Here is a 15,000-nt window from a genome sequence, read left to right as displayed (position 1 = left end):
AGATTTCCAGAGACTCTGCGAACACTCGTTTCAGGAGCTGTTCTCACCGTCTCCAGCTCCCGACCCACGGAGTCCACAGACTGGAATCTGGTCTCAGGCTCTGTGCTGTGGTTTTCCTTCAGAGGGACAGATCATGACCTCAGGTCAGTTCAGATTAGTTTATTAGTCAGAAAATAACTAAATCATTGGATGTTGTGTGGGTCTGTTCATGTTCCTGACTGTCTGATGAAGTCTGATGATCACTGGTTTGTTCTGACGTCGTCATGACCCAGAATTCATCCACCTGCAGAGACTCCAGCGTCATGAAACTGGTCCTGCTTCTGTTCAGACTCTCAGCACCTGGTTCGGGTCAGGGAAACATCCTGGAGCTCAGTGCTTCGGTGGTCTGAACCATCCACAGGTGAAATGAAGCCGGTCCGGTGTTTGGGGCGGAGTCAGTTCACAGTGTGCACAGGTGTGTGCTCTGCACGCCTCAGCGACGCTTGGCTCTGATTCATCCACGTGATGTTTTATTCATGGGGTCGTTCTCTGCAGCAGAGTAACCTCTGCGCTGGCTTCATGTCGCCTGTCGTCGCCTTGAACGGGTTCAGACTCCAACACGGCATGAATAACACAGGCAGCAGCTGTGTGTGTGTGTGTGTGTGTGTGTGTGTGTGTGTGTGTGTGTGTGTGTGTGTGTGTGCGCGTACGGACGCGCACACACACACACTGTTGTTTTAATTTTGGATGAACTGATTAAACGAAGCAGACGTTTCCCAGAATGCAGTGCGACCTAAAGATACTCACTTTGTGATGATAGAAGACGAAGGAATCCAGCAGCTGTTCACATCTGGAACCAGAACAGAAGCTGTGACCTGATCATTGTCAGCACTTTCGCTTCAAAGCAACTTTATTGATTAACTGATTATCACAACACTTCCTGATTAACTTTCCTCTGATCGACTAATCAATTATTTAATCATCCTTTCATGCTTCCAAGTTTAACTACAGTTTGGTGTTTTGCTTTACGTGATGAACACAACTGTCACTGTACAGCACGTACTTTTCCTTTATCACAGTGACAGCGTCTCAGTGTCTCAGCGTCTCAGCATCTCAGCGTCTCAGTGTCTCAGCGTCTCAGCGTCTCAGCGTCTCAGAGGTGAGAAACAATGAGACCTGCAGGAACTCTTTCCCTGAGCTGTGGTCCAGATACCAGACAAACAGAGAGCAGCTACTGATCTGAGATCTGAGGTTATTAAAACATGATCTCATCTCCACAGACTCTGTGTGTGTGTGTGTGTGTGTGTGGAGGAGGGGGCGGGGCTTCAACGGCTGAGAAAGGAAAGTGACTAGTAATCGGACCCCTCCCCGTCCTGAAAGCTGAACATGAGACTAAATGAGTCCCTATGGGAGACGTTTTTACAGCGTACAGGGACATGTCATTGACTGGAGGGACAAAAAGGGGACGACGCCACGAGAAAAAACCACGTCACTCTGCAGATTAACTGCTGGATGATCAGAGTTCATCGACCTCTTCAGCGTCCTGGGTCTGAGGAATGAACCCGGGACGACCGTATGAGTCACAGCGCATCACGTCACGCCTCTGTTTCCCGGCTCCATGAAGTCGTATCACTGAAATACTGCTGTGTGTTGACGGTCTGTCCTGAGAGGAAGCTCCAGTCAGGACTGAAGCCAAAATAAAGTCCAGCTGGATTAAAGAGGAGTCATTAAAAGAGCATTACAGCGCTGAAGCAAGAAGCCGTTTTATGGTTTAGTGTTTTTAATCTGAGCTTAAAGGGCTGATTCACCCAAATAAAACACGACAACATATTTTCTGTCTTTACCTTCAGCGGTGTCTGACCCTGCGGGCAGGTCAGCCTTTCTTTGTTCTGTCTCCACATCAGTGCTGGGCTCCTGTCTCACCTGAGCAGAGACGACATCGAGAGCCTCGCGTCATCGCTCAGCTGCTGGCCGTCAAAGGAGGCGTCCGGCAAACAATGTGGGCTTCATAGACAACTGGCAGAGCTTCTGAGGGAGACCCGGTCTGATTAGGAGACACGGCACCTATCCCACTTTGGATGGTGCAGCTCTCATCTCTAGAAATCCAGAAAGAGTCTGTCAGAAAACCAAAACCACGAGGACCCAGAGCTGAGACCAGGAGGCAGAGCTGCAGTTCTACATGCTTCTCTGAGCGCTGCGTGTCCTGAGTCAGACCTGAACCCACACACCTGAAACACAGGTAGATACAATCCAGTGTGACCTCACTTCCTGAGGATGTCATCATCTCTGATGTCCATCCTGCAGAACTTCATTGAGAATTCTGCTGTTTTTAGGTCTCCTTCAGTGTCACAGTGATCCAATGAGACAGGAGCTGATCACAGCTGATTCAGCTGATTCACTGACTCCATGGCAATATTACACAAGGCATTATGGGAACTGTAGTTTCAAAACTTTGAGAATCATGACAAATTTCTCCCTTTATGAGAAGCTGGAAACAGCAAATGTGGCCTTTTTGCTTTTATTACTTTTGATGATCAAAATGATTTTTTATTCAAACAGTTCTGACTGGAAACACTCGTACGAACGTCTACGAAGAAATCTGAGAGGTTTAGATGAAGAACATGAAAACGTTCTTACATGAAGCAGCAGCTCTGCATCCAATGATCTCCTTCATGTTATAGACTAAACATGAATGTACAGCTGAGTATTTCCAGCCCACAGTACAGAACAGTACACACTCTGTGTGTCAACACTCTGTGTGTCAACACACTGCATGTGGGACACACACTGGCAGGCATTGTCTGCCTGATCAGCTGGCATGCAGCTCGGTGCAGGAAGTGGGAGTCGGCAGGCGGCTGGCGGCAGCACAGAGGACTCCCCAGGAGAGAGTCTCAGAGTCCTTCTGTTTCCTTCAGTTTCTGTGGGAGTCCTCAGACAATGTTAACCCTGTGATCAGCGGTCTGATGCTGGACGTGAGATCATGATCGCCGGCCACAGGCAGGAAGAGGTCAGCATCTGCAGCCTCACAATAACATGATATCAGCCTGTGTTTACTCCGGGCCGATGTCTCATCCGGTCTTTGTCCTGCGCTGATTAATATTTCATATTCAGGGGGACGTGTCCCCCGGCGACACGGCCGTACACAGATGATGAAGAATGAGATGCTGCTGCTGGAAGGTGGACGGAGGTCACGGATCTGACGAACGAATCGTACCAATCATTTTGTTCTGCACGCGTTCTGTGTTTTAGCGGATGTTCTCTCACGACCAGGTGGTGGTTTTGTAAACCTCGATATAATTTTTCACAGATTAAGATGAAGACTTCACCTCAGCGGGAAAACGGCAAAACGCTCGGTTAAATAAAAATAATTAATAAAAACTTTGGGACGTCCGCCGGCGTCAGTTCGTCTCTGTGAGGAAACCGTCTGGGGACAGAGACTGTCCTCTAAAGGTCAACTGTGTTGTCGTCAAACTTTTCGTTGCCTTCGACATGAATTCACAGTTGCCATGGTAACCGATTTCCCTGCTGTGTAATACACACATTCTTGTGTGATACGAGCTTCTCGTGTGGGCGCAGTCCATCGTTCTTCAGTTCTCTGATATTCTGGAGCTCTCAACCACGTCTCACTGTCTTCATGGCTCAGCTGCTGAAATGTCTGTATTTTTCATTTTCACCTGGTTTCACTTCATCACACTGATGGAGAACGCGTCATACGACTGAAGGCGAGGAAGCGTTAACATGGTTTAATGTCCTGTTCTGCTACTGTCCATACGAGTCCACACCAGGACACAGAAATACGTCAGTGTAATCACAACGCCAGAGAGGACAAGGTCACATCTGCACTGCTTCAGTATCAGTGAGAGTCAGTGTGAAGTGGACCAGCAGGAGACCACAGACACACACAGCTGTGTTACAAAGCCTGACCCTTACAGGGTCACAGCCCTTTCCTGTCTCTGTGTCTGATGTCAGAGGGACATCATCAGCGTGCCCACCTGCTCACAGGGCCTCAGCCCGGCTTCAGCCCGGCTTCAGCCCGGCTTCAGCCCGGCTTCAGCCCGGCTTCGCTTCATCCCTGAGTCAGCGTCCGTCCTCTCAGCTGTCAGCAGGCAGAGTCCTGATCTGCCGAGCAGCTGTGACACGCAGCATGTTTGTGTTGCTGCGTGCTGATGTTGTGTGGCTGTAAGTGAAGCAGACACAGATACAGTGGGAAGGAAAACCCGCCTCCGACAGGTGGGCCGCTGTCAATCACCTGAAGCGTTTCAGTGAAAAATGTAGAAATGAGATCGACTCGAAACTCAGTGACACAACAGGATGGAGAGGATCCACTCGGGCTGTTTGTCCTGGAACTAACAGGGTGTGTGCGTGTGTGTGTGTGTGTGCGTGTGTGTGTGTGTGTGTGGGGGGGAGCAGTCAGGCGGCTGCAGCCCCCCCCCCCACCGCCGCCCAGAAGAGAACATTAATTAAAGTGCCGTGTTGGAATGAGGCTGAGGCGTGCTGTGACATGTTGTTGTTTGGACTGAAATAGGCCGCACATCACACGTCACACACCCGCAGCCAAACTTTCAAACTGCATCAGGTCACTTCAGGGAGGAAATTGAACGTGCAGCACAGGGAGGGAGCTCAGAGGTCATTTAATGTGCCGTCCTCCCCGCGGTGCAGACACACGGCGGCTCCTCTTCACCCTCCCTTTCAACGAAAACCATCTTTTACTGGAAGCAGCTCCACTTTTTACAGTATCCACATCCAGGTGTGTGATCTCTGAGCCGCAGTGAGAAGACTGACACCAGTTTCACCCAAATGATTTTCATCTTAACGACTGACAGAAGCTTCCTGAGGGGCTGGAGCAGACGGCGATTCACAGACACCCCTCCCTTCAGAGCTGCTGCAGAGACTCCGCCCCCAAAGTCAACGGCCATGTGTTGCCATGGCAACGCCACAACAGTGGAATCCAGAGCATCTTACACTCGTTCTCACAGCCGAAACAAACAAACAAACACAAACAGCATCAAAACACAACGGACTGAAATCTACAGAGTTAGCTCAGAGCTAACACCACGCAGTAAGCTAACGTTACCGGACACACGTGTGACACACGTACCTGACAGACAGAGAACAGACAAAGAACAGACAGAACAGACAGAGAACAGACAGAGAACAGACAGAACAGACAGAACAGAGAACAGACAGAGAACAGACAGAACAGACAGAGAACAGACAAAGAACAGACAGAACAGACAGAACAGAGAACAGACAGAGAACAGACAGAACAGACAGAGAACAGACAAAGAACAGACAGAACAGACAGAACAGAGAACAGACAGAGAACAGAGAACAGAGAACAGACAGAACAGAGAACAGACAGAACAGACAGAGAACAGACAGAACAGAGAACAGACAGAACAGACAGAGAACAGACAGAACAGAGAACAGACAGAGAACAGACAGAACAGACAGAACAGACAGAACACAGAACAGACAGAAGAGACAGAGAACAGACAGAACAGAGAACAGACAGAACAGACAGAGAACAGACAGAACAGAGAACAGACAGAGAACAGACAGAACAGACAGAACACAGAACAGACAGAAGAGACAGAGAACAGACAGAACAGAGAACAGACAGAACAGACAGAGAACAGACAGAACAGACAGAGAACAGACAGAACAGAGAACAGACAGAACAGACAGAGAACAGACAGAACAGAGAACAGACAGAGAACAGACAGAGAACAGACAGAACAGACTGCCTCTGACGTGTTGGATCATCAGGCCTCCCAGAGCAGAGCAGGGATTCAGTTTCACAGCTTTGACTGAGCCATTGATTTCATTAAAGAAGAACAATCATCCCAAACAGCCTGTAAATGATTACAGCTGTTCCACACTGAAAATCAATGGCTTACTAATCAATCAGGTTTAGTGATATGTGACCATTCGTGAAAGAAGAGACGAAGCTGAAGCAACAGCTGCCGAGCTTCAGACCGGCGACAGAGGAGGCCGTCTCTAATTTCATCCTGTTTGGACGACAGGCTGAGAGGAAACAGTTTGATCAGTGTGATAATACGTCTCTGACAGAGGAAATCAATGGCTCAAGCCTCAGCCCAAGCAAACACACTGGTCCCTCTGCTGCTGACACAGGTACAGACATGAAACTCTGACGCCCCGCCCCTGGCTGTACCATGACTGAACACACACAGGAGTAAAGAACTGCCCCGCATGTGATGTGACCTGCTGAAGGTAAAGAACCACGTAACACAACAACTACACTGTGGACACGTTGACAGAACCGACCTGGGATCTGCTGCTGGAGGGTCTCGGTGAGATCCTGCAGGTGGACCAGCAGCAGCAGAGAGCCGGCTCCCAGCAGCAGGAGGAACCACAGGGAGCAGTACAGGGAGCAGGGCAGCTTCATGACCGCAGACAGCAGCCTCCTCCGGACACTCGCAGAGTCCTGAAGCCTAAACTCCACCAGGCTCATCCCAGATCAGCCACGACCGCGCTCCCTGAGGAGGGGGAGGGACCGGGGGAGGGGGGGTTAGACCTCATGATAAAAACGTAATGATAAACATCAACATGTCACAGCTGAGCGGGAAAATAAATCATTTCATACTGGAGCTGCTTCAGACCACACCTGTAAACGCTCCACCACCTCAACGTTAAACCCTTTCACCTTTAACGCTGCGCTGCATTCAACCCTAACGCTTCAGTTTATCACACAGCTGAAGACACGACCAGGCAGTTCTGATGTGAACGGTTTGTCTCTGCATGATAACACCGAGACGAGACGCGAGACCGACAGCACCCGGTTCATCGCAGGCAGGACTGAATCCAGGCTGAGGAGCTGAAACGCTGAGGGAACGGTGACGATCCCTCAGCCAGAAAAACACCTACAGCCCACTGAAACCACAGGGAGACACCCAGCAAGGTCTCCAGGCCAAAGGACCAAGTCCTCCACAACTACAGACACAAGTGTCTTCCTGGTAAAAGGCCCTCAGCACTGTGTCAGAGTCAAAGCATTTCTCCCCAACATTAAATATTTAGAACTGAGTATGAATAACACTCGTGTCATGAGGATTGTGTGGGTGTAGTGTGATCGTCTGTTTGTCTGTAAAACACCAGAGACACACACACACACACACACACACACACACACACCAGAGCTTTCTCTCATGTCCAGGGTTAAAAACACGGGATTACTTCGACCAGTAGATGGCGCCGTCACTGAGCGTACGCACACACCAGTGTGCTGTAACACGCCGTGGTGCTGTCGGTGCACGAGTGTCCTGCTGACCACACACTCCCAGCTCCCATGAGGCCGAGCGGGAACATCTGTTCCTCTGGAGTGTGGTCAAACAGCTTCTCTCAGCAGGTGAGACTCTGCAGCAGCTCTGGAAATAAACTGCGCAGGTACGCAGGCTGCAGGCTGAGTGGACGGGACGGGACGGGACGGGACAGGCCGCACCCACCCCAGCGGGTTCAGTCCACACAGACTGAAGATCCGTCTCATCTGTTCTTTCACCATCTATAAAAACTGACACAGGTTCTACCAAAATAGCTCAGCTCTGTTTTTAGCCTGTTAGCAGCGTGGCGCTGAAGACGGCAGCGACCATCTGGCAATTTAATTCTTCAGCACACAGTGAAGAACCCACAAATGTCTACGGCTGTGCGGACATTCATGGTCCCCAGAGGACACGTCCTAATGGCTGTTTGCATTTCAATTTTCTCTTTAATTTTAGTATTATTGTTATTATTATTGTTGTTGTGATAAAATATTGAACTGAAGATCAGTTCATCACAGTTAGCATGTTCACATGTTCGGTATCATACAGTGAGCCCAGCGCAGCAGTCAGGCTCCCGTCCATCAGCTACAAAGTCTGAGACGACCTAACGTGACCCCAGCAGGACCGCCTCCCTGTCTGAGGGGAGCAGGCTCACAGTGTAAATGAAGGTCAGAGGACGAGGACGCCGACGCCATCATGGAGAGAAAAGACTGAAAAAATCCACCACCAGCTTTCAGTCGTTTCCTTTATTCTGTTTGACACCTGAAGTAAACGTGTTCAGTTGGACAGGGTTAGAGGTTCCTACACATCTCCCACTTCACGGCAGCATGACGAGCTCGTCTCTCAGTCCGTCCCCGTCTCTTTCCTGGAATCCAATCAGGTGTTCAGCTGCTGAGAGAGGACGCTGTGAATCGGACCTCAGAGGCTCCTCCCTCCGCTCAGCTCCCACAGAGACAGCAGAGGAGCTCTGTGCTGCTGTGGGACGACTCCGGTGGATTTTCCTGTCACTGTCACTGAAGTGAAAGACGACATGTCATCGCAGCTTTATTGGTTTAACGGGGATCTTCTTTTGTTGCGACTGAAATCTCGGTGCAGGATCATAAAGTGGGACACAAATGGATCTTGTGTGAAGCGTTTTGTTTTCAGTTCATGTGATTTAGTTTTTCTTGTTCCAGATTTTTTCATCCTGTGTCTGTCTCCCTTCAGTCAGACTGTCCCAGTAACAGCAGCTGAATCAGCTGTGACCAGCTCCTGTCTGCAGTGAACCCATGGACGAACAGACTCCTCTCACTGGATCACTGTGACACTGAAGGACACGTAAAAACAGCAGGATTCTCAATGAAGTTCTGCAGGACGGACATCAGAGATGATGACATCCTCAGGAAGTGAGGTCACACTGAATCATATCAACACGTGTTTCAGCGTGGACACCTGCATGCAGTTGTGCCTTTCACCTCACACAGTACCTCTGCCTCACCCCTCTCCCCCACACCTCCTCCATCTCTCCCTCACCCCTCTGCTTTAGAAGATCTTTTAGAAGCAACATCTTTAAAAAGAGTCAGACAACATTATCTGACATTAAGGAGCGAAGCAGGCTGCATCCCCCGGAGCAGAATCCAGACCAGGCTCTGAAAACAGAACACGGCCATGTTCCTGCTCTACCTGTGAACCTGCTGCCGACGTCTGATGATTCAGCACAAACTCATGGTGCTGCAGCGAGGCTGCTTCCTCACACACAGGGCTGAGCATCCTGCCACTGCAGGTCCACTGTTTGTCAAACTACAAAGCCATTCATCATTTTATTTACTCTTACATATGATGAAAAGCATCAAAGCCTCTCGTTTCTGGACCTGAGTACAGAGTTTGGTCTTTTTGCTTGAACAGATGATGAAAATATTTGTTTTATTACTGTTGATTATTCAGATAATGGTTTGAACAACGGTCTGTTCATCTGTCAGACGCTGAGGCTGAGATTTAATAACTGTACCGGATATCACTGTATGTGACGGCAGTTTGACATCTGCTGTGAATAAACACCCACAAGACTTTTCACGATTAAATGTGAGCTTCTCATCCTGAGGAGGAACCTGAGCGTCTGAGCCACATTTCATCACAATCCATCCAACAGACACGGAGACGTTTCAGTCTGATGCTGCTGCTGTGGCTGAAACAGGCAGCTGAGCTCTCCAGCTGATAAATAATGAAGCTGATGAGAAAAGGAGTCGCTGTGGGAAGAGGAGCTCATATAATGAAGTCTTCAGTGGCACAACAGGTTTTAAAACCACGGCTCTCTGCCCAGCGTGGGGCCGACTCACGACACCGGAGGTTCTGTCTCAGACTGCAGCTGAAGTTCTACCTTCCTCGTCCTAAAAGACTCATCCCTGATATGAAAGTACGGCGTCTGATTGGTAAGACGTGTCCAAATTAACGGGATTCATTATTGATGTGTCTGCAGATTATTTTCTCAATGGATCGATTCATCGTTTAGTCTCAAACAGCAGAACACTGAGAAAACGCTCCTCAGATTCTGAGTCCAAACCCAGAGACGCTCACTTACAGTATCTCACTTTACAAAGCGGGAAATGTGTCCGGCTCACACTCAATTCAGGCCCCAGATCTCAGATCAGATCTGGTGCAGAGAGCTGATCAGCGGTCAATGTGTCGCTGAGGTTCAGTGGAAACTGTGTGAGGAGCTCAGTCACCTACAGTCCAGAGACCTGACAGACACAGCCGGCAGGTGGAGGTATGTTCATGTCCATCCTCTCATCCCCCTCTGATACTCTGAAAACCTTCCAACACACAAACCTCATTTCTCATCAGTAAGAAAGAGGAACTTACTGCTGCATCAGCTGCTGTGTGCGGCGTTTCTGCAGCTCACGGCTGCACCTCCACCAATCACAGAAGGCTGCGTGTTCTGCCCGTTACAGCCGAACACGACCTGTTCAGGTGGTTTTTGTCCAACCAACAGTTCAAAGTCCAAACATTTAGTTTGTGTGACAAGAAAAACCAGATACACTCATCAGCTAACGGACTGTCCGAGCTCAGTGTGACGGGACCAGGTTTCAGCCCCGCCCCCCAGAATCTCAGAGTCAAACATATCTCCTGATGACATTTGACCTCTGAGTCTCAGCCGAGCGGAGACTCTTTGATCAGTCAGAGCTCGGATTAACGTGACAGATGGAGACTCACTGAGATCAATATCTGTCTGCAGACAAACGCCGCCACGGGACAGAGCAGCCCACCACACACACACACACACACACACACACACACACACCCACACCCACACCCACACCCACACACACACACACACACACACACACACCCACACACACACACACACACACACACACACACACACACAGAGCCGCCTCATCAACGATTTGAAACAGGAAACGATTGGTCATATTGAGCCACTTGCACAAACGCGTGGAGCTGTATCAATATTATGACTTTATCAGACAGACAGACGTGTAGGACGTATGAGCCACAGTGAAATGGAACGGCGTCCTCCTCCTGGGCCACGCCCCCGACCCTCCTGCTGACCTCAGACCGTATTCAGCCTCTCAGCACCAACATACTGAACCTCAGCCCAGAACATGACATGAATAAACACAAACAGACGTGGAGTTTTCCAGTATACGTTATCCCATAAGATTACACTCTCATCGGGGAATGAACAGGGATTAATGTACTTAGCTCACGTCGAAGGGGATACAGGCCCTTTATTGTGGCGGAGGAGGTGGCTTATCAACTCATCGGATTTACAGATTATATTCTGATTATGTTTATGGTACTTTTATATTTCTGTGCTTTCAATCATCCCGCTGGACTTACAGGATATTTCATCTGAGGTGATTCGTTAAAGATTAGAAAACTACGTCCTGCGACTGACGCCACTGTACAAACACCGACACGCTGGAAACAGGAAGACGGCGAATTAGAAACTGACAACACAGTCTGACAGCAAGGGCCATTTAGTAGCTGTGGAGCCTTTGATCATATCACATGATCTTCCTCAGCTGATGGATGTGGGCCAGTTCTTATGAAGTTGTATAAGACACAAGCGTGGCACAAACATGTTGAGAGGTGGATGAACACGTTGTTGGTATGAGTTTGTTCATTTAACCAGGTTCAGACGTCAGTGCTGTGTTTTCTGTGCTGACCCAGAAACTGCTGTTCCCTTTGGAGTCATCACACTGCTCCATCTTACATTTATTATTACTTGATGAGAAAAGGGGAGAAATTAGCAGAAGCTAATTTAACAGCAGATGTAAATGAAGCTCGTTGCAGCAAACAAATTAATACCAAGTGATGTGGAAACTACAAAAAATGCTTTTAGAAAAACCCAAAGAAGCAAATTACCCAAGTTACTGTATTAATGAATTCTCCTCCATAAAACGAGCTAAACGTGTTCTGCAGGCTGTTTGAACCAAACTGAATACATATATACACAGTGAAAACTGTGGTTTGAATTAAGAGGCATGAAGCTGCAAAGTTCATCAGCTCCTGTTGAAAGTGACCTGCACTTTCATTTCAGGGACAAAGAGGGACGTCCAATTGTCCTGGTGTACAGGACTGAGACGCAGCTTCAGAGAATCTGCCCTTGACCTTCTCCTGAACTCTGCAGAATTAGCGCCCAGCTGTTTCTGAGCTGCGTCTGAACTGTCTCTGCAGCCTGAGTGAACAGAAGCTGTTTCCTTTCTTTATATCAACTCTTTACTGCTGTGCAGTGAACAAAATGGACGCCATATTGTCCCATTCTGAAGCATAAAACAGGACGTGGTGTGTGACTGCAAAGACGATGATGAGATTATGGCCAACACGTCTGAATGGGGCAGAAGGATCCGTGTTTAGAAACCGTGTTACTGTCTGAGCACGGAGGAGGCGTCACTGGAACTAACCGGAGGACAAATGTGTCCTCATACACACCCTCAGATGTACTATAATATGTACTCACACAGGTCTGGGTTCAGTGATGTTCACACTGGAGAGGAGTCCGTCACAAAATGTCACTAATCCTCTTGGCATTAATCAATAGTTTTTCCATGGCTGGAGTGGAAAGTGACTGGTTAGCCTTTGATAACCTCTCCATGCAGAGATCAGCTGACGTCCGGCTGAAAGAGACAACACAAAGGCCTCATTCACGCCCACACGCTCTCTCCGGCCTCCAGAGGTCACTCACACACCGATTCAGATCACAGAGTCTGACTCCAGACTGCGACTGGGAGACAGAGGAGAGAGGTGGAGCGAGCACAGCACTGTCCGATCTCACATCATCTGGTTTGAAGGCAAAGGGTTTCAGACTGAGTCCGACCTGAACACAGACCTCAGACGTGTTGATCTGACCCAGTGTGATGTCACTTCCTGAGGACATCATCATCTCTGATGTCCATCCTGCAGAACTGGCCACAGCTGATTCAGCTGCTGTTCCTGGGACAGTCTGACTGAATGTGAAAACAGGGACACAGTGTCAGACTGAAACCTCCTGTTTTAAAGCTTCTCCGCTCTGTGAGGAAACTCAGCCTCCATTAGCATAACACTAAAAGATGCACAGTTGCTCCCAGGAGTCTTGTTTCCTGCGAGATGGGAGGAAGTCATTACAAACGTCCGTCAGCAACAGGATCCACCATCAGACCGAGCTGAAGGCGCCGCACAGAGGACAGGTCGCCCGCAGACAGAGAAAATGTCCTGTTTCGGGAAGCAGAGGTGTCTTTAATGTCTGATTAATGCGTCCTGCCCCATAAATAACTGCCCTTTGTAGATGATTTGACATGGTGGGCGAAGGATCCTGGAGTGTGGTTTTTCTCATTAGCGTGGGTGGAGGGATCGTGTTTCCTCCGCGAGAGGCCGTGTGCTCAGATTAAAGGTGCTTATGGTAATTGAATCCTAATACTGATTCACTGAAGAGCAGTTCAAAGAGAGCACCGCTGAAATGAGCCACGGCTTCTGCTCACACGACCGTGTTAAACGATATGCTTCATATTCTTTTAAAGAAATGAGATATATGTATATCCCTCCGCAGCTCACGATCTGCTTCTGTGTCAGCAGCTTCTCCACGTGTCCTGTGACCTGTCAGTAACAGGCTACTTCACTGACAGACAGTTAAATAAATCCACTGCAGTGCTGTTACTGAAGACCACGTGTACCTGTATTAACGAGGCGTGTATGTGGACCTGTTACACACGGGGCTGCAACATGCATCATTTTCATCATTGATGAATTTTCAGATTATTTTCTCATCATTTGGTCTAAAAACATCAGGAAACTGAAAAATCTTCATCCAAACCAGTTTCTCAGAGAACCAGGTGACCTCTGAGGTGCTCAAGCACAGGACAAGGGAAGGAAGAAGATGGGAGATGGGGGACAGGGGACAGAGGGAGTCGGAGACGGTACATCAGGAACGTGAGACGTCTGAGACAGAGACACGGACACGGCTAACCCACGGTTTGCTAACGCACGGTTTGCGAACCCACAGCCTTGCTAACCCACGGTTTGCTAACCCACAGCCTTGCTAACCCACAGCCTTGCTAACCCACGGTTTGCTAACCCACGGTTTGTTAACCCACAGTTTGCTAACCCACAGTTTGCTAACCCACGGTTTGCTAACCCACGGTTTGCTAACCCACAGCCTTGCTAACCCACGGTTTGCTAACCCACAGCCTTGCTAACCCACAGCCTTGCTAACCCACGGTTTGCTAACCCATGGTTTGCTAACCCACAGCCTAGCTAATGTTACTGCTGGATTTGTTCTGCTTTCTTCTTCCTCCACATCTAAACGTGAACGTGGAGCACGTGAGCACCAAGACAAAGTGCTGTGTTTGTTAAACCAGACTCTGACGCAGACATCAGGCCCTGTGAAGGCGGCGGCCATCAGCCGCCATCATCAGACGCTGCTGTGATCTAGCTCTAAATCTCATTTAGCTGATGATGAATAACAGAGCTTTTATCATGTGATGAAAACATGTTATTAAATTTAATTTTCTTAGGTTACACTGTGATGTGATTAACCTGTGTGGATCGTTTAAACTGTTACTGAGGATAATTTTTTGATAAATCAGCTTCTCATCCGGTTTAACATGTACATCCTGAGTGTGTATGTAATATGCTGTGTGTGTGTGTGTATATATATGTGTGTGTGTGTGTGTGTGTGTGTGTGTGTGTGTGAGGTGCTCAGGACTGAGGCTATTTTTAGCAGTGAGGAGAGAAATAATTCAGTGCGATCACAGAGCAGCTCGTTCAGCTCCTCTCTGACAGAGGAGACATAGCACTAGATGAATCCCCCTCCCCCTCCCCCTCCTCCTCCCCCTCCCTCTCCCCCTCCCCCTCCTCCTCCCCCTCCTCCTCCCTCAGTGTGTGACAGGTGGGGTCTGATATCTGAGGCTCCCGTGGCTCAGTCCTCAGCGAAGTCTCTGATCTGCTGAGAGGAAGCTCTGCACAGATATTTTCCTGTGGATACCAGAGATCAGGAGAACCCACAGTCAGACACCTGGAGCTCACCTCTGCCTGTGTGATGAGCTGCTCTTCACCTGACGTGTCATCACATATGTCATATTACACCTGATTATCTTCCTTCCTTCAGGGTTCCCACCACAGGTGTGACCATACAGTATCATGGCACCACAGCTGCCCCCTTCACTCATTTCATTAGGACAGTCCCCAGCCCTTCAACAGCACACATGTATGTGACGTCCAACAGCCTGACGTCCCACAGCCTGATGTCTAACAGTCTGATGTCCAACAG

General features: G+C 48.9%; 1 protein-coding gene across 3 annotated transcripts in view; it reads right to left on the bottom strand.

Moving 5' to 3' along the window:
* Positions 1-15,000, bottom strand: part of LOC121181737 (carbohydrate sulfotransferase 8-like) — a 22,059-nt gene that overhangs the window by 5,103 nt on the left and 1,956 nt on the right. Inside the window, exon 2 of one of the 3 annotated variants that reach the window (XM_041037855.1) lies at positions 6,268-6,479. The exons of 1 other annotated variant lie outside the window; for it this stretch is intronic. In XM_041037855.1, the coding sequence (XP_040893789.1) occupies positions 6,268-6,454 (187 nt within the window). In that variant the 5' untranslated portion in view covers positions 6,455-6,479. Of the gene's footprint in view, positions 1-1,823; positions 2,061-6,267; positions 6,480-15,000 lie in introns of those variants that run through there. One more of the 3 variants, XM_041037857.1, reaches the window with a different exon arrangement.

The sequence above is a fragment of the Toxotes jaculatrix genome, chromosome 5 (genome assembly GCF_017976425.1).
Source record: "Toxotes jaculatrix isolate fToxJac2 chromosome 5, fToxJac2.pri, whole genome shotgun sequence".
In the NCBI taxonomy this organism is placed as follows: domain Eukaryota; kingdom Metazoa; phylum Chordata; class Actinopteri; family Toxotidae; genus Toxotes; species Toxotes jaculatrix.
The sequence above is the reverse complement of the archived record's forward strand: the minus strand, read 5'-3'. Positions and strand labels throughout refer to the sequence as shown.